This window comes from Hyperolius riggenbachi, chromosome 9, assembly GCF_040937935.1.
Source record: "Hyperolius riggenbachi isolate aHypRig1 chromosome 9, aHypRig1.pri, whole genome shotgun sequence".
Taxonomy (NCBI): domain Eukaryota; kingdom Metazoa; phylum Chordata; class Amphibia; order Anura; family Hyperoliidae; genus Hyperolius; species Hyperolius riggenbachi.
This window is the reverse complement of record NC_090654.1, coordinates 254,588,209-254,610,521: the sequence shown is the minus strand read 5'-3', so window position 1 is coordinate 254,610,521 and position 22,313 is coordinate 254,588,209. Positions and strand designations below refer to the sequence as shown.

The 22,313-nt window shown below is 45.3% G+C and overlaps 2 protein-coding genes across 3 annotated transcripts in view; one reads left to right on the top strand and one right to left on the bottom strand.

Moving 5' to 3' along the window:
- KLC1 (kinesin light chain 1) overlaps window positions 1-22,313 on the top strand; it is a 203,042-nt gene that overhangs the window by 167,940 nt on the left and 12,789 nt on the right. The window lies entirely within an intron of this gene.
- XRCC3 (X-ray repair cross complementing 3) overlaps window positions 9,558-22,313 on the bottom strand; it is a 29,646-nt gene continuing 16,890 nt past the window's right edge. For both annotated transcript variants that reach the window (XM_068254338.1, XM_068254339.1), the window contains exons 6-8: window positions 21,643-21,855; window positions 16,252-16,298; window positions 9,558-10,905 (exon numbers count right to left, since the gene is read on the bottom strand). In XM_068254338.1, coding sequence (XP_068110439.1) covers window positions 10,683-10,905; window positions 16,252-16,298; window positions 21,643-21,855 — 483 coding nt within the window. In that variant the 3' untranslated portion in view covers window positions 9,558-10,682. The remainder of the gene's footprint in view (window positions 10,906-16,251; window positions 16,299-21,642; window positions 21,856-22,313) is intronic.

Here is a 22,313-nt window from a genome sequence, read left to right as displayed (position 1 = left end):
TGGGATACCTCATTTTTATAGTCTTTATTATTTTGCATTATTTAGATACAATATGACAATCCTATTTTTAGGCACCTCCACCCCTCATCATTGGTGCTATCCACAGCCAGTAAGGATCCTAGTCAGTTCCGGCAGTACCTGAGATACCGAGCAGGGATGTATTTTCCCACGTAGGTGACAGGTTGCATGTTCTGCAAACCACCTTTATGAGGATAACTACTCTTTTTCTATTTTAACTATTCCTGTATCCAACAATACTGCACAATTAGGTTCCTGGTCTTATCTCGTCTCCCAGGCTACCATGAACCCCACAGTGACCACTCCTATCCCTTTATATTATTTATGGCTTCAATGATTAAGCACTGGGAAACTTTAAAACTACTGAACATATTAACATGTAGTGGTTAGGGATGGTCAATGGGTTATACAAATGTATGCAGCTTAAAAAAATAGACAAGTAAAATCCTGTTAAAGGGACCCTGAACACAACTAAAAATGCCATAGTGAACTTATCCGCAGCTTCCTCCAGCATCCTTTAGTTTGTGAGGTCCTTCAGCATCCTCTGGGCTCCCTCCATTGTCCCACTGGTGGCTCAGACAGCTGTGCAACCCAGCCAGGCGTCGTGCATGGCCCGCCCTCCCGGGCATCCTGCGCATGTGCGGCCCCTTCTTGAGAGAATGAACCGCGCATGTGCAAGAGCACTCACTACTTCAGAAGCATGAGCAGGATGGGATGCGCAGGTGCTGTTCCTACAGAGGAACCTCACAAACTAAGGGGTGCTGAAGGAAGCCTCAGGTAAGTTCAGTATAGCCTTTTTTTTGTTGAGTTCAGTACCCCTTTAGGTTCCCCAAACCTGTCCTCAAGGCCCACCAACAGTGCATGTTTTGCAGAAAACCACAAACATGCACAGGTGAGGTAATTACTGTCTCAGCAGAGCTGATTAAAGGGGAACTTCAGCCTAAACAAACATACTGTCATCAAGTTACATTAGTTATGTTAATTAGAATAGATAGGTAATATAATCTCTTACCCACCCTGTTTTAAAAGAACAGGCAAATGTTTGTGATTCATGGGGGCTGCCATCTTTGTCATGGGGGCAGCCATCTTTTTGGTTGAAAGGAGGTGACAAGGAGCAGGAGACACAGTTCCAACTATCCTGTGTCCTGATTACCCCTCCCAGCTGCATGCACTAGGCTTCAAATGTCAAATTCAAAATGTAAAAAAAAAAAAAAAATTGCACCAAAACAGCAGAACGAGAACAACAAATTCAGAAATCCCATCATGCTTTGCACAGCATCAGGGAAAAAAAGCCCGGGCAGTTTTCTTTTGTGCAGCTAAAAATGAGGCTTGTATAAGAGAAACAAAGTTCTGATGCTGTGAAACTGTTAAAGAAACACCAGGCCTTTTCAGTGCTGCTGAGTCGATTTTTAGTCCGGAGGTTCACTTTAACTGCCTCTGTGGATTTCCACAAAACATGCACTGTTGGTGGGCCTTGAGGACAGGGATGGGGAACACTGCTTTAGGGCTCACACACTATAAGTGCTTTTCTGAGCACTTTTTGTCCCTCCGTACTTTCTGAGAGCTTTTTTAAAAATGCTGACTTACATTAAGATTGCGGTAAATAGTGTGTTTTTACTGCGATTTTACTGTATGTCATTGGGAGCGTTTTTAAAAAGCCAAAAAGCACTCGGAAAAGTGCATATAGTGTGTGAGCCCCAGGTGTGTTTCCATCGATCTGTTTTCTAATTGCATAAATGTCCATAATCTTGTACGGTATTAGCATTGACTATCCCCAGTTGCTACATGTGAATACATAGATTATACTGATATGTAATACATTTTTGCATTACATGCTACTTTGCGTAGCACTGACTTCCCAGAACTGAACTGCCATTATGTTAACTGTACAGCACAACAAAGTATAAAGTGGCTTAATTAAATAGAAGGGTGAGTGAAGGCAGCTGGCAGCACTCATAAAACATCATAGAGTGCTGAGTATTAAAGTCCCACCTCCAGGCACAGATGTCTTCCCCTTGTTCCTCCGTAATTAGAACAATGGCAAATAAATCCCTTTAAACTACCTGCACAGGATGCCCTTTACCAAGCCTCCTGCAGAGGTCAGTCTGAGCTGCATGATGCAGAGCCAATCAGCATTATTATTAAAAAAAAAAGTGCATTCTGTAATTTCATAATTGCTGAAGCACTTTCTGCACACAACTACTATAATCTGGAATGACAGGTGAGATTTGCAAACGTGCTTCCTCCGGCCCCCCATAGCTCGCGAGGTCCATCACTTTCCTCTGGGTCCCCTCCGTGGTCCCACTGGTGGCTCTGTAAACCTGCAGATTCCGGCTGAAGTCGCACATGCGTGGCCTGTCCAGGCACCCGGTGCGTCATCGCACCCAGAGCCATAAGGGTCCTGCGCATGTGCGGTTCAGTCTTGAGTATCATGTATGTGCAGTACTCTTACAGCGATGGTTGTGATGACGCGACAGGTGCCTGGACAGGCCACGCATGTGCGACTTCAGCCAAAGTTTCCAGGTTTATGGAGCTGCCAGTGGTACCACGGAGGGGATGCAGAGGAGGAACCTCACGGGCTACAGGGGGCTGGAGGAAATGCCAGGTAAGTCCAGATTTGCTTTTTTTTTTTTTTTACCTCTGTTCAGGGTTCCCTTAAAAAAAACTAAAAACCCCACACTAGTCTGAAGTTTGCTGGGTCACACAGGTTCTCCACAGCTCTCCAACCTTCACAAACCGGGCCTTTTTCTATATGTGCACTGAGAAGATGCAAGATGGCTGCTCCCTAAGAAACCGCAGATTGTAGATCTCTGGCCAGCGCGGTGAGGGGAAACTGCATCATTAGATTCAGAATTTAAGGGCCCGTTTCCACTATAGCGTTGCGGAATTGCCGGCGAATCACCGCAGGCAAATCGCATGCGGGTGCGATTCCGCATGCGTTTTTTGCTGCGATTTCGCATAGGTAAGGCTGTATGCGAATTTAACCATGTCACTGCCTGTGTAAATTAACATTAATACCTATGCGAAATCGCGGCAAAAAACGTATGGGGAAAACGCATGCGATTTCCCTATTAAATACATTGCGTGCGATTCGCCTGCATTCCACACGCAGGCGAATTCTGAGGGCCCTACCCTGCAGATTTTTTCTGCACAGAAAAACGTGCGGGGAAACGCATAAGTGGAAACAGTCCTATCCACTTGTACTGACTGTGCGAATCCGCATGCGGGCAACGCATGCGGATTCGCGATAGTGGAAACGGGCCCTAAAAGTTCCGTGAATTACCAGTAAGTACAAACATACAAAGTGGCCAAACCAGGGACTTCTTCAGGTCCCCTATAAACTCCATGGCACCTTTGCTTCGCTGGCCTACCCTAAATACTCAAGCTTTTCCCTGATTGTACTATCTAGAAGAGCTTAGGAGCGTAGCTTTACATCATTGCTGTCCAATTTCACGGGCATGGAGGGCAATTTTTATTTTACATGGTGGAGGGCCGACTTCAATAAAGGGGGTGTTGCTAAATGCCCCTCCAAGAAAAACACACAAAATCTGAAATAGATTTAGTATTCTAGACATCTAGAAATTCCTCTGGCCAAATGCTACATAAAGGTGGCCATTAACAATATAATTCTGTGGACGATTGATTCTCCAATTCAATCCTATTATCGGTCGTTTGGGCCCACTAACAGAAGTAAAGCTGCTATCCAATTCGATCAGATAAATGGAATTGATATGAAAGCCGGATTGAATTGTATTGCTAATGGCCACCTTAATACGCATGTCCCTGTTGCTAGGCACCAATACAGATCTCAATAGCTCATATCTCCCTTTCCCTGGCAAGCTCTCCTTAAAGCGGACCTGAACTCAGAACTTCCCCTCTGCTCTAAAAGATACGCAACAGCAAAATAACCTTTAAAGAAAAACATTTTAGTTACAGCTAATACAAATACTGCAATAAATCTGCACTGTTTATACTTCCTGCTTTTGTGGAAGCAGACATATTGTTAACATCCTGTGCTTTCAAATGAGCTTACCTCCTACGGCAGTCAGGTTATGAGAGTTTAGCAGTCAGTCAGGCTAAACTCTCTAAGTACACACAGGGTGCATTTATCTTTTTTTTCCCCTTCTGTCCTGTTCAAGAGTTCAGGTCTACAATAAAGAGTAATTGCAGATTCAGGAAGTCCTTGCATCCAGGCAACAGCGAAGTGTTTGGACATAGGAATGTCAGCTATATTTCTGATCTTTGCTGCTCGTGTCTGAGAAGTGACAGGTGTATCACTGCAAAACTGGGTGATAAAAGCATAATTACAGAAATAACTTTCTGCCTGTTTTCCTCTTCTTTAAATTTTGTTTGTAAATAATCAGTTTTCACTGTGGAAGGATGACCCGGGTTCTGTTTCTGCATATGTTTGGCTGGGATCGGACGCTAGCTGACTGTTACAGACACAGGAAATAGTTTCAGGACTGCAAACTGATTGTAAATATGTGTTTCTCTGCTCTGTGTAGTACCTGGGGTACTATATTTATGAATGTGTCATGTGTACTTAAATGTGAACTGTGTATCCTTTGTCGATGCTCTGTTGCCCAACTGATCCCATGAACATTAACATCTAATAAAGATCAATAGATTGGCTCCTGTTTGTCTTCTTCCAATGATTTGCTAAAGGAAACTGTCATACCTATGGCCTACATTCCAAGGCTATGTCTGCATTCATAAAACACTGTCTGCATTCATAAAAATAGTATTTTTCAACACAAAAGCTTCCATGGAAATCCCATCTGGGAATGTCATTGATGGGCGTGTCTAGGAGAACTCATGGAGAAGCAAGTGATCAGTTTGGTCAGGTGATAGATGTGTAAGTCTCTGAAAGACGGATCAAATCAGAGTTTTTCAAATCGATCAACTGATCATACAAATCACATGCTCCTGCATGAGTTCTCCTAGATATGACCATCACTAGGGAATGTCACTGAGGCAAATCTGTCATGTCTGCCTCACAGGAGCATTGTGGGAGAGTGATGTCATCTGTGAAACATACTGTGTCTGGAGGGCAGGAGCATCATCCAAGCCACACAAGAAAAAAATGGCAGCCACCATTATGAAGAATTCATACTTTATTTGGGGTTTTGAAACCTCATTGAGGAAACTAATATGAAGTTAGGGTTTCCTGAACATGGGTCATTTTACTTTTCTTCTTTTAAGTAAATGTAGCATATTTGAAAGTAAAAAAACACAAATGCCACACACATCTAAAATAACATTTTGGTCACTCAAAATTCATTTCATGATCTCTCTAAAAATAAGCCGATGGGGAGGCTATTTGCATAGTTGGTAGACTCGGCACCTGCTATTTTATCAGCCATCTCCCTGCCATAGGTAGGGTTCTGTGTGAGAGTAAGGTTAGGTTTAGTCGATATATTAGTTCTTGAAATTCTTAACAGGGTGTTTTTAGGCGTATATATTATAACATTGCTGGTGATGTGGGTGCAGGGTGGGCTGAATGATGGCTCACCCTGCTGCTGCTGAATACCTGGCGGTGTTAATTACTTTTTCCCCCTTCGAGTTGTTGCAACTAAGAGGGAGAAGCAGTTCGGGGTCTGCCGGAACCCTGAATTATTCTTGCACATGGCGCGTATTAAAGCATTAGTGCTATAGCATCTCCCAGCTTCAGAGCTGAGCGCTGTAACCATCTGCTCAGGGAGGCGTTACTAGAAATCACTGGGCCCCCCCCTGCAAAACTTTGGATGGGGCCCCCTCCCCCTGCACACTGAATAGGGACTGTCTACAAATATCTGATTACAAAACTTTGTATGATTCTTTATCTGTGGCTGAGCAGATGCAGTCATTCGAACAATTGTGCAGACAGCAAAAAGGTTTTCTCTCTGTGCCCTTAGTTGTCAGTCTCTCAGGACTGAGCCCCCCTGCGGCTGCATCCCTTGCAGGGTCTACTGTTACGCCCCTGCACCTGCTTCAGTTTTTAGACCCTCACATTATACAAAGAAATGTGCAGCACCCACTATGTTCAATTTTAAAACCAAAGTAAAAATTCCCCTTACATTCTCACCATTAAAAAGTGTACCCAATCTGAAGCTCTGGTCCAAAATCACATACTTTCCTAAGGAGAGGGAAGCCTTTGTATCCTAATGAGGCCCAGTGCACACTAAAACCGCTAGCAGATCGTCAAAACGCTAGTAGTTTTGGGAACAGGGAGCCGATATTTGCCGGGTGCACACCGAGCGGATTTTGTATGTGATCCGCCGGCCGCATCCGCGTGGCTAATGTATCTATGGGCTGGTGCATACCGGCGGTTTGAGGTTTTAAGCAAACCGCAAACGTGCAGCAAGAGGCACGTTTGCGGCTTGCTAAAAACCTCAAACCGCCGGTGTGCACCAGCCCATAGATACATTAGCCACGCGATTTTCAGGCGGATTTGGCCGGCGGATCCGCCCAGTGTGCGCTGGGCCTGAGGCTTCCCTCGGCATCATTCAGTCTCCTGTTGCAGCTCGAAGACCCTCTAAAGATTACTGACAAGGGCTTGCCAGTAATCTGATTGGGGCTGCGCTCCTCTTCAAGCCCAATGATCCACAAAATAACTTTTAAAAGGCACAGAGTGAGTATAAAGGTTCATACACACCTACCAACTAAATGCCAAACTTGAAAGCCTCATACAACTTTTGTTGTGGAACAAGTTGAAACGACTAAAAAAAAAAAAGGCTTTTGCTATTGTTCAAACAGCTGATAAGACTGATAAGAAGTCAATCTAATGCTGGGAATACACGTTTCGTTTTTGCCTTCATTTTAGCCTTCGATTCATTCGGTAAACGGATCGAGTGTTGAAAACGTATGTGAAAATAGTCATAATCTCATTATAGTTTCGATTAATAGACCCCAAAAACGAACGACTAGTGATCGAACATGTTTGATATTATCTCTCTTTATCCATCTAATCGAGCCATTGGTAGGCTTGATGGCTGTTCAGATCGATTATATATTCGTTTATGCCGTCCGTCCCTGTACTACGTTTCGTTTCTTTGCAGCCTTCGATCATTGGAAAAACGAAACCATCAGAATCGAAAAAAAACCCGAAACCGTGGGTAGTGATATTAACCGTACGGTCGATTATTTCGGGATCGAAAAGGACAAAAGGCACAATCGAAACGAAGGCAAAAACGAAACGTGTATTCCCAGCATAACTGTTGGATTGACTTATCAGTCATATCAGCATTTTGAACAATAGCAAGACTTGTTTTAGTTGTTTCAACATGTTTCACAACAAAAGCTGTCTGACAATTGTGCTGCATAGAAGACCGCTGTTGAGCGCGTGAATGGGGCTTAACAGACAAGTATGGCAGATGGTTGGTGTGTAGGAACCTTTAAGCCCCATACACACACTCAACAGCGATCTTTTAGGCTCTCTCAACTTTTCTTGTGAAACACCTTAAAGAGAATCTGTATTGTTAAAATCGCACAAAAGTAAACATACCAGTGCGTTAGGGGACATCTCCTATCCCCCTCTGTCACAATTTCGCAGCTCCTCGCCGCATTAAAAGTGGTTAAAAACAGTTTTAAAAAGTTTGTTTATAAACAAACAAAATGGCCACCAAAACAGGAAGTAGGTTGATGTACAGTATGTCCACACATAGAAAATACATCCATACACAAGCAGGCTGTATACAGCTTTCCTTTTCAATCTCAAGAGATCATTTGTGTGTTTCTTTCCCCCTGCATCTCTCATGCACTGAAGTTTCAGGCTGCTCTTTTTTCTCCTGCAAACAGCTTTGCCCTTGTCTGTAATTCTTCAGTATGTGAAAGCCCAGCCAGCTCAGAGGACAATTTATCCAGCTTGTAAAAGATAAGAGAGAAGCTGCTCTAATCTAAATAACACACAGGCAGTGTGCATAGAGGGGCCTGGAAGGGGGAGTTCATAGCAGAACCACAACACTGAAGAACTTGGCAGCCTTCCAGACACAGGCTGACAAGTCTGACAAGGGAAAGATACATTGATTTATTACAGAGACTGATAGCAGAAAGTGCTGCAGTTAGCCAGAACACAGAATAGCTTTTGGAACTTGTAGGATGATAAAAAACAGGATGCAATTTTGTTACGGAGTCTCTTTAAAAAAAAAATCTTGCTATTGTTCAAGCAGCTGCTAAGAAGTCAATTCAACATTTGGATTTACTTCTTATCAGCTGCTTGAACAATAGCAAGAGATTTTTTGTTAGGGGTTTCACAAGAAAAGTTGTGAGAGCCTAAAAGACCATTGTCTGTGTGTGCATGGGGCTTAAGAGCTTGGAGAAGGTCATTAGAGCACAGTGTATAAGTAGCATGCTGGTGTCACTTTCTGCCTGTAATGCCTAGTACACACCATACAATTTTCTGTTAAATTATTTTCTGTAAAAGTACATACACACGTCGGATTTTGGCAAACGGCCCGTCATTTGGACGTTTGAACGTTCGGTCGTCAAATCGAGCGTGTGTACGGCCTGTCGTTCAGCTGAAAAGACTGGACTTTGGCGGATCGTTCAAGTCCAGGCTTATGAGCTGAACGACAGGCTGTACACACACCCGATTTGACGTTCAAACGTCCAAACGACGGGTCGTTTGCGAAAATCCGACGTGTGTACGAGCCTTATGCTGGGAATACACGGTTCGTTTTTGCCTTCGTTTAAACCTTCGTTTCGATTGTGCCTTTTCGATCCCGAAATAATCAGTCATACGGTTAATATCACCACCCACGGTTTCGTTTTTTTTTTCGATTCTGATGGTTTCGTTTTTCCAATGATCGAAGGCTGCAAAGAAACGAAACGAAAATCCCTTTTTACAGGGACGGACTAGCATAAACGAATATATAATCGATCTGAACAGCCATCAAGCCTACCAATGGCTCGATTAGATGGATAAAGAGAGATAATATCAAACATGTTCGATCACTAGTCGTTCGTTTTTGGGGTCTATTAATCGAAACTATAATGAGATTATGACTATTTTCACATACGTTTTCAACACTCGATTCGTTTACCGAATGAATCGAAGGTTTAAACGAAGGCAAAAACGAACCGTGTATTCCCAGCATTAAAGTACTAGTCATTATCTCTGGTGCATTGTCTTCTGGTTATCTACCGCTGAGTAGAACAATGCCTAATTGCTAGGCAGATAGATGGTTAGATAGATAATTTGGAAAATATCTAACCATCTATCTGGCAGGTAAATCTAATGCTGGGCATACATGGCTCGATTCTTCCGCTCAATCGATTCGCCGCTCGATTCGGCAGGCGATTTTCTTATCTTCTGCTCGTTTTTCTTATCTTTTTCCATTGTCCTCAATGCAGAAACTAGTGCGGAAACGATCGGGCGGGAGATCGGACGTGTAGGAAATTATCTATCGAGCCATCTAAAATGACTCAGAATCGAGCCGTGTATTCCCAGCATAACAGAAAATCTAACAGGAAATTGTATGGTGTGTACTTAGCATTAGGCTTGACCAAAAGCTATGATCAATTCTCTGCACAAAACATATAAAAATGAAAACGTCAACATATTGCATGGTGATTGTGGGATTTATTACAGTATAAAATATGCGGACAAAATAAACATTTATAAATCTTTATCATTTTGCATGATGATATTTTCAAAATGGCTTTATTTTCAGTTTTATATCCTGTTATTTTTAGGCCCCTTTTACAAGGTACTCCCGGTCAATGAGCCATGACACACGGCTGCGGTGCAACAAAAGCATTCCGGGCAGCCCAGAAGCGTTGCACTGGCTGCAGTGCGTTACTCTGCGGCTTCCACAGTAATCCTGGAAATCGCACCGTGGCTATAACGCACGGTATGATTTTTTTTTTTTGCAGTGCAATTGTTTCAAATTGCAGCGCTAACTGCAGCACAGCAATGTAATAGGACCCTTAAAAGAAATATTTTAATGATAATATACATTATATATCTCTGCAGTGGTTACTTGGGGCGCTGCAGATGTAACTTAGCCTTTCCATCCTGAAAACAAATACTGGCTCCAAAGCGGAGGATAATATGGGCAATAATTCCACTTCTGGCAGGACGTGAAGTTCTTATAGAGGTAACTACTTCTGCCAAAATATCTGCAAGCCTTATCTGCTGAGCCTCTGCAAGTATCCGAGATGCTTTTCTTCACCATTGGGCACTTGTGTAGTTTTCAGCTCCCCACACAATATTCCCCCAGTTAAAAAGAACCTGAGACAATGAATAAAAAAAAAAAAAAAAATTCATACACACCTTGGGCTTCCTCCAGCCCCCTTTGGCCTAATTGCTATCCCACCATCCTTTTCCGTCTCCTGGCTCCATCGTTATGGCTCCTGGTAACTTCAGCCAGTCTAAACAAGTGCAGTAAGCCCAGATTCCCGAAGTTACCGGGAGCCATAACAGAGGATGTGGAAGGCAGCGGCGAGAGAAGGATCAGGCCAAAGGGGGCTGGAGGAAACCTCAGATATGATTTTTTTTTTCTTTTAATTCATCATCTCAGGTTCACTTCAGTCCTGGGATTCTCAGCACATTCTTCCTGCTTTGATGTCCCCTCAGGTTGGCCTGGAAATCTCAGCACATTCTTCCTGCTGTGATGTCCCCTCAGGTTAGCCTGGAAATCTCAGCACATTCTTCCTTCGGCGATTTCCCTCAGGTTGGCCGTCCTTCACAAGCTCTGCTCCTCGATTCCTTTCACCCCTTCCAGCCCCACCGTGTAGTAGCAGGAGCCCTGTGGAACATGCGGAGCAAAGATGACCTCCATCGTCCGTAAGACACATCCTGTGTACGGCGGGGGGGCCTCTCGCTGTGTCCGGGCAACCATCAGCCTCATCAACAGCTGGTTTGACCAGGAAATCCCCAGGGCTGGCAATACCTTTTTGCCCTGCAAACTAAACATACACACATACAGGAAGTGGGTTCCCAATACATAATAGTGGCGCAAAGCTTCAGAGCAGCCTAATCTGGCTTCAGTGAACTGCAGATTCTACATCCCAAATGATGTCCCCTTGCTTTACAACTAGCACACTATCATAAAAATGTTACCATTAACAATAAAGCTGTACAGCAGCCAAGCACACAAATAATTATGTTAAGTTCCATTTTATATTTCTCTGCCTGATAAAGTTAAAAAAATCAGGTATGCAGGAAATAGAAAGGGTCAATAGTTAATAGGTTTTAGCTGTGGTTTTACTTACCTGGGGCTTCTACCGCCCCCTGCAGTTACCCTGGGTCTGCGCTGGTACTCAATGATCCCCCAGTCCCCCGCTGCGGCTCAAATTCGATTACGCCGACTGAGGCTGTTGCTGGCCACTGCGCCTGCACAGTCCTTGTTTGTGCTCCTGTCACCAGCAGCGTCCTGCGCAGGCGTAGTTGAGATTTTCTTGTACTTGGCACCTGCACAAGACACGCCCAGCGACACAAGTGGCCAGGGCCGCACAGGCGCAGTGGCCAGTGACAGGCTCAGTTGGCAAAATCAAGACTGTGCTGCGACGGAAGACCGGAGGATCGTTGAGTGATGGCGCAGGCACAGGGTGACTGCAGGGTGCCAGTAGAAGCCCCAAGTAAGTAAAAGGAATTATTATTCTGATGGTTCTGACAGTTCAACACCTAATGGGGGATTCTCAAACTGTCCTTTATTCTTTCCAAACGGGGGTGGGGGATGCACATAGATGGGGAGACCTGGGGGGCCTGGCAGGCAGTGCCGCAGATTTTCAATAATGAAGGATTTGTTCAGACTGGTTCTCAGAGGAGTCTCTAATGGTTGATTTGTGGTAGCCATCTATTAGGCCTGGTGCACACCAAGCGTTTTTGGTAGCGTTTTCAAAACTGCTGCCGCCTGTGAAAACGCTTGGCTAATGTAACTCAATGGGATGGTGCACACCAGTGGTTTGAGGTTTTTAGCAAACCGCAAACGTGACTCCTGCAGCATTTTTGCGGTTTGCAGAAGCGTTTCTGCCTCAATGTAAAGTATAGGAATAGCTCAAACCGCTCTGAAAAACGCTAGATCACAGCGGTTTTCCAGGCGTTTTTGTTACAGAAGCAGTTCAGTAACAGCTTTACTGTAACAATATATGAAATCTGCTACACAAAAACGCTCCAAAAGAAGCTGGGCATGTTTAAAAAATCTCTCTAAACATGCCTATAATCGCTCTGAAATCTGTTTCATAAACCTCTAGCGTTGGGGGATCTGCTAAAGCAGGGGACCACTTTCTGACCAAATTTTTTTTCGGGGACTGCGGGGGTGGTCGGAGTGCGCGCGTCCTGGTGGATAGTGTCCTGCGCGGGGGGGGGGGGGGGGGGGGGGGGGGGGGGTTCGGTAGTGCGGCGGGGCATAGATAGCATAGTTGCCCCAGTATGGCTAGTATAGTCCCAGTATGGGTAGGTAGTGCCCCAGTACAGCTAGTATAATGCCCAGTATTGCTAGTATAGCCCCAGTACAGCTAGTATAGTGCCCAGTATGGCTAGTATAGTGCCCAGTACGGCTAGTACAGTGCCCAGTACGGCTAGTATAGTGCCCAGTATGGCTAGTATACTGTGTGTAGAAAAAAGAGGCCCCTCAAAAAGCACCACTCCAGCTACAATATTAACAATTACAAAAAGTCTTTATTAAGCATAATCAGTCACAAAATCAGGAATACAACCTGACAATAAGCTTAAAAACCATGATAAAATGTCCCATAAAATATCTCCATGCTGATAAATATTGCTTGCTGTAATAGTATATAGAGAAAATCTATCTTGCGACAATAAAACATGGATAAAGAGACAGGACAGCAGCTTCTCAATAGAAGCTGCTGCCTGTGAGAACCCGGGTTCAGTATTGCAGTACTATAGCTTTAAGAGGCAATTGAAATGCACAACACCATGGAACAAATGATTAAATAAGTGAAACATAACACTTAGTGAATATCACCAATAAAAATTGGTTATTGAACAAGTGAAAAACAGGTCCAAGACGCGGACAAAGTGCTGAAATAGTGCAAATATCAAGATAAATAAACACAATCTTACAAAAACTATAACATTGTATGTGCAAATAAGCTCCTAATGGAATCTGACAGTGCAGCAGCCCACAAATGTGTACACAGAGAAAGTGCAATAGGGCAATACTTAGCCAAGTAGAGATTGAGATGCAAGCGTGCAGCAGGAGAGACGGAGGATCCCCTCGAAGCTACCCCACTAGTTACGCGGGCGCAACCCCGCTTTGTCAAGGAGAGGAGGAACCGACGGTTCCTCCTCTCCTTGACAAAGCGGGGTTGCGCCCGCGTAACTAGTGGGGTAGCTTCGAGGGGATCCTCCGTCTCTCCTGCTGCACGCTTGCATCTCAATCTCTACTTGGCTAAGTATTGCCCTATTGCACTTTCTCTGTGTACACATTTGTGGGCTGCTGCACTGTCAGATTCCATTAGGAGCTTATTTGCACATACAATGTTATAGTTTTTGTAAGATTGTGTTTATTTATCTTGATATTTGCACTATTTCAGCACTTTGTCCGCGTCTTGGACCTGTTTTTCACTTGTTCAATAACCAATTTTTATTGGTGATATTCACTAAGTGTTATGTTTCACTTATTTAATCATTTGTTCCATGGTGTTGTGCATTTCAATTGCCTCTTAAAGCTATAGTACTGCAATACTGAACCCGGGTTCTCACAGGCAGCAGCTTCTATTGAGAAGCTGCTGTCCTGTCTCTTTATCCATGTTTTATTGTCGCAAGATAGATTTTCTCTATATACTATTACAGCAAGCAATATTTATCAGCATGGAGATATTTTATGGGACATTTTATCATGGTTTTTAAGCTTATTGTCAGGTTGTATTCCTGATTTTGTGACTGATTATGCTTAATAAAGACTTTTTGTAATTGTTAATATTGTAGCTGGAGTGGTGCTTTTTGAGGGGCCTCTTTTTTCTACACACAGTATAAATCTTTTTTGACCCCAGCACACTCTACCGTTATTCACAAGGGTGCGAACCAACATCTTTTTCTAACCTCAGTATGGCTAGTATAGCTAGTACAGTGCTCAGTATAGTAGGGGGGGGGGGAGGTTTGTTTGGACTGTTCCGCGGCCCAACTGCAAACGTCCCACGGGCCAGCAGTGGGCCGCAGACCACAGGTTGGGGACCCCTGTGCTTGAGGTTTTTGGTGTGCACTGGGCCTTAGTGTATGGCCACCTTTACAGCTCTTTCACACGGGAGGCTGAAAGCAGTGAATTCCCCACCTGTCAGCTGCTCCTGTGCACCGGCCAGGTGAGTCACACCTGAGCACCATCCACCCCTTCATTGTGTAAGACCACCTTTCTGTCTAACCTTAAAGGACAACTGAAGCAAGAGGGAATTGCCTGGCAGTCCTGCTGATCCTCTGCCTCTAATAATTTTAGCCATAGACCCTGAACAAGCATGCAGCAGATCAGGTGTTCCTAATATTGTCAGATCTGACACGATTAGCTGCATGCTTGTTTCTAGTGTTATTCAGACACTACTGCAGCCAAATAGATCAGCAGGACTGCCGTGCAACTGGTATTGTTGAAAAAGGAAATACAGATGGCAGCCTCCATGTCCCTTTCACTTCAGTCCTTTAAACAATTCCTCCTTCCCGACACCAAATCTCACTTTAGCTCCCTCCTCAATGTTAACTCATCTTAAAAGCCTAACTTTAACGTTGTAAACCTTACATATAAAAAACTACCTAACTTCCCTCAAACTTACCCAGTAAGCCTTCCTAATGGGCACCTAGTCTTTGCCTTCCTGTCTTTCTCCCAGTGTTTTATTCACCACCCTTGGCTGACAAGTGCAGTTACAGCTGGAGCAGCTTTTGTAGCAGCTTTTGCGGATGCCAGCACTGGCTGCTTGGCATCTTGCTATTTGTATGATTATCAACTGTAGATGTTCACTGGCTCAATTTCATTGCCTTTCTGGGCCCGGGGAAATCTGCACTTCAAGATATTTTTCTTGCTCATCGCTATTATATTAAGGCAGGGAACACACTTGCAGGGCCGTTTTCCTCTGCGATTCCAAGATTTCGGTAAGGTTGTTCCGCGTTTTAGGTGGCATATACTGTTTGTGAACGCACGTTGTGCTGGAGAAAGCGCGGAAAAATGCAAACAAACATGCATTTCCTGGGCGAGGCTTTTGACTTCAATAACCTGTAGAATCGTGCGCGTTTTGCCAAACGCCTCTAGTGTGTTCCCTGCGGATACATGCGGCGACATAAGGAAAAATGTACTTACCTTCCAGGCCCTAGAAGTCTATCAGGCTCCACTCCAACGTTCTACTCTGCTCCAGGTTGCTGCTCTCCCCTCCATACGATCGCGACCTGTGGTTGGTTTAAGGTCTTCTGCGCATGCATGGGCGCACCACTCATGATTGTGCTCCCATAGTCAAGAGAACTCTGCGCTTGTGCAGTTCACATGAACTGAACGACTTGAACTGTGCAAGCGAAGAGCGCTCTCGCCGATAGGAGCATAACTACAAGAAGCACATAGTGCGCCTACATATGGGCAGAAGACCATGACCCGGCCGCAATCTTAGGTAGGAGACAGCAGCAGCCTGGAGCAGAGTGGACCTTCGGTTTGTGACCTGATAAACTTCTATGGACTAGTAGAAACCCCAGGTGCGTAAAACTTCTTTTTAGGTCACCTCATGGATCCTTAAAGGGACTCCGAGCTCTACTTAAAAAGTAAAATAGTACTCACCAGGGGCTTTCTTTAGTCCAGCGCTGGTCGGGAGGTCCCACGACGGCGTCCTGGCTCCTCTCCTAGGTCCCGCTCCGGAATGGCTGACCGTCCGCAGCCCGGGCGATGTCGGGCTGTTCCTTCCGCGTATGACGCGGCTGACGTCACACGCCGGCTGCCTCGCGTCATCACGGCGGCCGGCGTGGCAGTACGGCGCATGCGCGATTAAAGCGCGCATGCGCCGTACTGCCACGCCGGCCGCCGTGATGACGCGAGGCGGCCGGCGTGTGACGTCAGCCGCGTCATACGCGTAAGAAGGAGCCCGACACTCAGCAGAGTGTCGCCCGGGCTGCGGCCGGTCAGCCATTCCGGAGCGGGGCCTAGGAGAGGAGCCAGGACGCCGTCGTGGGACCTCCCGACCAGCGCTGGACTAAAGAAAGCCCCCGGTGAGTACTATTTTACTTTTTAAGTAGAGCTCAGAGTCCCTTTAAAGAAAGCTTGAGATCTTGATAACGTCTTTGGCAACACGTTTACCCTATGCATATAGCAACAAGGATCTTACCCGATGTAAGTCAGGATGGAATCTGTCTCCTTCACAGCATCTGTAACCTGCAAGTGAACAGAGAAGAGCTACAGTAAAGTGTATCAAGCTGTATCAGCCTCTATCATTTTCCCATAATGAACTACAAAAATAAGATCTGCCCGGTTCCTAAAAAATATGGTAAATTATATGTAACTTGGAACTGGTTTGAGAACTAATCTGCATACAAGCCACAATTATTGGCATAACATTGACCATCTCCACTAAACAACAAATCTCCAGAGCTAAGAAATCTCAAAATAATGTATTCAAAACAATACAAGCAATAGGCACCAGTTTTAGAAAGGATTATTACACAGCATGAGAAGACCATAGACCAGATGTTGTATATAGTGAACAGTGGCAACAAAATAATAAAATAGGCTAAAAATTGTTAAAATATGCTGAGGAAGTCATATTGGACGTACCTGCCCGAAGCAGGTACAGACCTGTCAATTTCAAAACCACATAATTTTATCGGCATACTCCAAAAAAGTGTTGCAACGCTTTTCATGGGCATCAACCCGCTTCATCAGGCAATCAACGAGAAGTACAAAACCAGTAAAGGATCAGGATAACGCCAAGTGCCTCTGTGAAGAGGTCAATAAAATTATGTGTTTATGAAATTGACGGTTCTGTGTTTGCTCCAGGGAGGCAAGTCCAATATGACCTCCTCAGCATATTTTTATAATTGTAGCTTATTTTATTCTTTTGGCGCCTCTGTTCACTATATACAATACCTGTGTCTACCCCTTGTGTAGGGGTACCATACCCCTTTCTTCTGATCTACAGAGAGCGACTTTTTAATCATGACTGGGGGACAGGTATAATCTCCCCACCTGCGTATACAGTGGTTGCCTACTAGGTAACCCTGGTTTGTGAGTATTATTTTACTTACTCTATCACCCTTCATACTTACTACACTATATTGGGCTCTCTGTGTCCCATTTTTGCATAGACCAGATGTTGCCAACTGAAGCCCAAAACCTGTGGCTCATGCAGCTTGATTCTTTAACATTACCGTGTTGAAACAGCGTAAGTTAAATCGTGTTACGCGCTCTAATGACATTATCGCGACTTATAGCATGGGCATGCTACTGGCAGCGTAGTGTGCGCTCCTTACTAAAGGCCGATCCTTGTAAATGGCGCATAATTGTGACGCATGTGGATATTGAACTGGTTAAAGGAAACCAGAGCTGAATACAAGAAAAAGTTTTATACATACCTGGGGGCTTCCTCTAGCCCCATCCGCTCAGATCGCTCCCACGCCGCCGTCCTCCGCTGTCTGCAGATCTGGTACCGGGTCCCATCATTTCAGCCAGTCGCGGCCAGTCTGACGTAAGAGAAGTGCGCTCTTTGCCTATCCCTCCCAGCATGCGCTGGAGAGATGGAGAGATACGTAGAGCGCGCACCAAGTGGCTTTCTAAGGAAACCTGCTATGTGTGAGAAATTTAAAGGACAAATGAAGTGAGAGTAATATGGAGGCTGCCATATTTTTTTTTCCTTTTAAGCAATACCAGCTGCCTGGCTATCCTGTTGATCCTCTGCCACTAATACTTTTAGCCATAGCCACTAAACAAGCATGCAGCAGATCAGGTGTTTCTGAAATTATTGTCAGGTCTGACAAGATTAGCTGCTTGCTTGTTTCTGGTGTGATTCAGACACTACTGTAGCCATATAGATTAACAGGGCTGCCAGGCAACTGGTATTGCTTAAAAAGGAAAAAGAAATATGGCAGCCTCCACATACCTCTTACTACAGTTATTCTTTAAACAGAGGAAAAGGAATAGTTTATTGATAATCACTATTCAAAACACATATAGAGCAGATCATCACCACCACAGCACCATTAAAGAGTGCAGTGAACAGGGAAAGAGTCCTTACGGGCCCCTCGAGTCCAGGGGCCCCGGTGTGGTAGCAACATCTGCATCCTCTACTACTGTGTCACTACTGAAAACTCAAAAAGTGAAATAGAAAAGACCATTGACCAGTCGTGCCCAAAATTGGTAACTAGGATGTCTTAGTCCTTAACCACCCTGGCGTTCTATTAAGATCGCCAGGGCGGCTGCGGGAGGGTTTTTTTTTAATTAAAACAAAACTATTCCATGCAGCCAACTGAAAGTTGGCTGCATGAAAGCCCACTAGAGGGCGCTCCGGACGCGTCATTCTGATCCCCAGAACAAGGAAGACCGCAATGAGCGGCCTTCCTTGTTATGCTTACCTCGTCGGCATGGCGACGAGCGGAGTGACGTCATGGACGTCAGCCGAGGTCCTGACGCTGGGCTCGGGCGGCTGGGGGGACCCTCTTTCGGCGATCAGGTAGCACACGCGGCTGGCAAAGTGCCGGCTGCGTGTGCTGCTTTTCATTTCATAAAAAATCGGCCCAGCAGGGCCTAAGCGGCAGCCTCCGGCGGTGATGGACGAGCTGAGCTCGTCCATACCGCCCGGCTGGTTAAAGAAGAACTGCAGTGAAAATAACATAATAAAAAAAGTGATTAATTTTTACAATAATTATAAATTATTTAGTCAATGATTGCCCATTGTAAAATCTTTCCTCTCCCTGATTTACATTCTTACATGTCAACATTTTTACTGCTGGCAGGTGAAGTTTGTGGAAAGTGATGCTGCATTTTTGGCAGTTGGAAACAGCTGTTATTTCCCACAATGCAACAAGGATCCCACAGTGTGATGTCAGCACCCTGCAGGAGATCTCCTGCAAAACCTCGCCCCAGGACTTGACGCCTTTCAGCGTTAGGGGGTCATGGGGCCGCCACCTTCCCAACGCCTATCGGCATTAGTCTGTCAGGAAGGGGTTAAAGTGTACATGAGACGAACTAAGTCTATGGCAGTGATCTGCAAACTTGGCTCCCCAGCTGTTAAGGAACTACAAGTCCCACAATGCATTGCAGGAGTCTGACAGCCACAGTCATGATTCATAACGACAAATGCATTGTGGTACTTGTAGTACCTTAACAGCTGGAGAGACAAGTTTGCAGATTATATACTTATCTGGGGCTTCCTCCAGCCCATTTGAGGCTGCTCGGTCCCGCCTAGTACTCTGGCCGAGTTGTACTTTTTCGCGCATGCACAGAAGTTCCCAATCAAGGGAACCTGCACAGTTCGACTAGTCTGCACTTGCGCAACGCAGTGCCACTCAGCCAGAGTACCGGGCTAGCCAGCGGGTGACAGGAGTGGCTCGGGGAGATGGCAAAGAACAAAGCGGCATCAAGGGGGCTGGAGAAAGTCTTATGTAAGAATAAATAGTTTGCCTCAGGTTTCCTTTAACAGAGTAATCTGTATTAAAAAAAAAAGAAAAATAATCTGTTTCTGTGTATATCTACCCACCCCCCCCCCCCCCCAGTTTAAATGCCTTTAGGAAGTTACAGGTCGCAGTGCTGCTCTTGGGCTGTAATGAGGCCACACTACAAGCTGGGTGCCTGGTGGGTTGCATTCCACTGCCATAAAAGTCAGAAAGATAAGAGTGTACTGTAAAGTGTATGCAAGTGCATCTACTGTAAATAAGTTACATTCAGCTGAACTTTAACTACTTAGCGACCTCCCCACGCCAACAGGCGTGGTCGCGGCCGCAGCCCCAGGACCGCTTAACGCCAATTGGCATCAAGTCCTGGGGCTCTAATTTGCATGAGATCGCACATCTCCTGCTCGGGGGTCGGAGCTCCACCCCCTCTTCAGTCTCCGAGCGGCAATAGCCGCTCGGGAGACTGTTAGACGGCGTGATCGCCGTCTATTTACTTGCACCGCGCTGCGATCAGCAGCAGACACGGCTGTCCCCTCCTGACTATCGGCGGTGATCGGCTGTCATAGGCTGAAGCCTATGACAGCTGATCATGGGGATTGGCCAGCCGGGAAAGGGAGGGAGGGGGGAATACAAACAGATAAAAAAAAACAGCAACATTTATTTATAAAATAAACATTTATCTAACAATATATAAACAAATAAACATCCGGGGGGCGATCAGACCCCACCAACAGAGAGCCCTGTTGGTGGGGGTAAAAAGGGGGGGGGGGAAATCACTAGTGTGCTGTGTTGTGCGGCCCTGCAGCTTGGCCTTAAAGCTGCACTGGCCATTTTCACAATAATGTGCCTGGTCTTTAGGGGGGTTAATCACTGCAGTCCTCAAGTGGTTAAGAGTATTCTAAATGCAATTCTGCACTAATTGAGTCACCAGATGACATAAACAGGGTTGTTCCTACTCATTGGACACAATGTTCCCACCCAGGCAGATTCAAGAGGAGCTGTCAGCCATACTATCTCAGAAAAAAAAACCCAACATACTGTATATAAATAGATAAATACTTGCTCTACTTATTGTACGTAACATATGTATTGCACTGTCCACGTTTTGATTTTAGTGATATTTCTATAGAAAAAAAAGAAAAGAGAAAATCCTTCTTAGGATTCTACATTTTAACTGTCTATCTTGAAGCCAATCCTGATGTCATTTCCTTCCTTACTCTCCTCTGCCTGATTGTGTATGCATTGCCCACCCTTCTCCCAGTCTTCAGACACTCCCACCCAACTCTGCATTAGAAAGTGCATTGTCTCAGTATGAGAAATATTGGCCAATTAGAGAGGAACAGAGGTGTGGGAGGGGAAAACCGGAGGGGAAGAGGCTTCAGCCAATCAGGCTGCATTAGTTAAGTCTGAGGGGAAAGTAAAGAAGCAAAAAAAGACAACCCAGCATGCCCTGCAACTTCCTTTGTGCGGCAGATGTACCAAATAAGAGTCATGGAAACTGGGGAATGATCATTTATCAACAAGAAAAGTAATAGTGATTTTTTAATTTTGGATTGCCTGGTTAGCTTCCTTATTACTTGTTTACCAGATAAAAATAAAGAATTGATTTTTTATTTTATGCCCGACAGTTACACTTTGACGTGTACCAGAGACGGTTTACAGTACAGAATTGATACTTACCCAGGGGGCTTCTTCCAACCCCATAAGTATGTGTGAGTCCCACGTTGTCCTCTCGTGGTCTGACGGTCAGCCGCAATCAGCCCTGGTAACTGGCTTAGTCGCGTCAGTCGTGGTCTTCTGCGCATCTGTAGTTTAAACTGTCTCTGGTTTCCTTTAAAGCTGACCATATATTAGTCAACCTGCCACCAAATCGATCAGTAGATAGGTCCCTCTCTGATCGAGTCTGATCAGAGGGATCTACTGCGCCTGCACCATGTGTCACAAGTGTTGTTTTTACTCCCCACCCCCAAAAAATGCAATTTGTTTTTCCTACTGTTCACTAATATACATGATTTGCCATGTGTATGGGGGATACAGACGCAGATGTGTAATTCATTTGAAAACGGTCCATGACTTGTACATAACAAAAATAAATAAATAAAATAGTGAGTTACCTGGTTAATGCACAATATAGGCGTTGTGTAGTCTTGGCTTAGCTGGTGGAGTTTAGCCCCAATGCTCTGCAGATGTCTAGCTTTGATGGCGGCATCCTTGGCAGCGAATTCACAGCGAAACAAAGCGGCTATAGAGTCTATGACGATCAGGCGGACCTGACCGCGGAGGAGGAGGATGGGAAGCTTTTTGGTGATGCAATCGCTGAGCGTATCCTGCAAAGTGACAGAGAGAGGCAAAGTATGTCTGGTGAGTCTGCGGTCAGTGAACAGGTGCAAAGAGAACTGAAATCAACTATGATAAAGGGAGATTATGCTGCAGCGTTACATCACACAGTACAAACCGGGAGTGGTCTCATTGCACAGAGGTGCCAAAGGTCTCTTAACCACTGAAGGACCAGGGGAATTTTCTGTGATCTATGCTGCGTGGGCTCTTCAGCCCACACCACAGATCACCTTGCAGCCAGGGCGACCAGACTCCCCCCCCCCCTTTTTTCCCCACTAGGGGGATGTCCTGCTGGGGGGGGGGGGGGGGGTCTGATCGCCGCCGGTTATCTGTGTTTAGCGGGAGGGGGGGCTCCTCAAAGCCCCCCTCCGCAGCGATTCCCAGCCTCCCTCTCTTTCCCTCCCCTCCTCGCTGTGGGCGGCATAGGACGGCGATCCGTTCTGCGCCG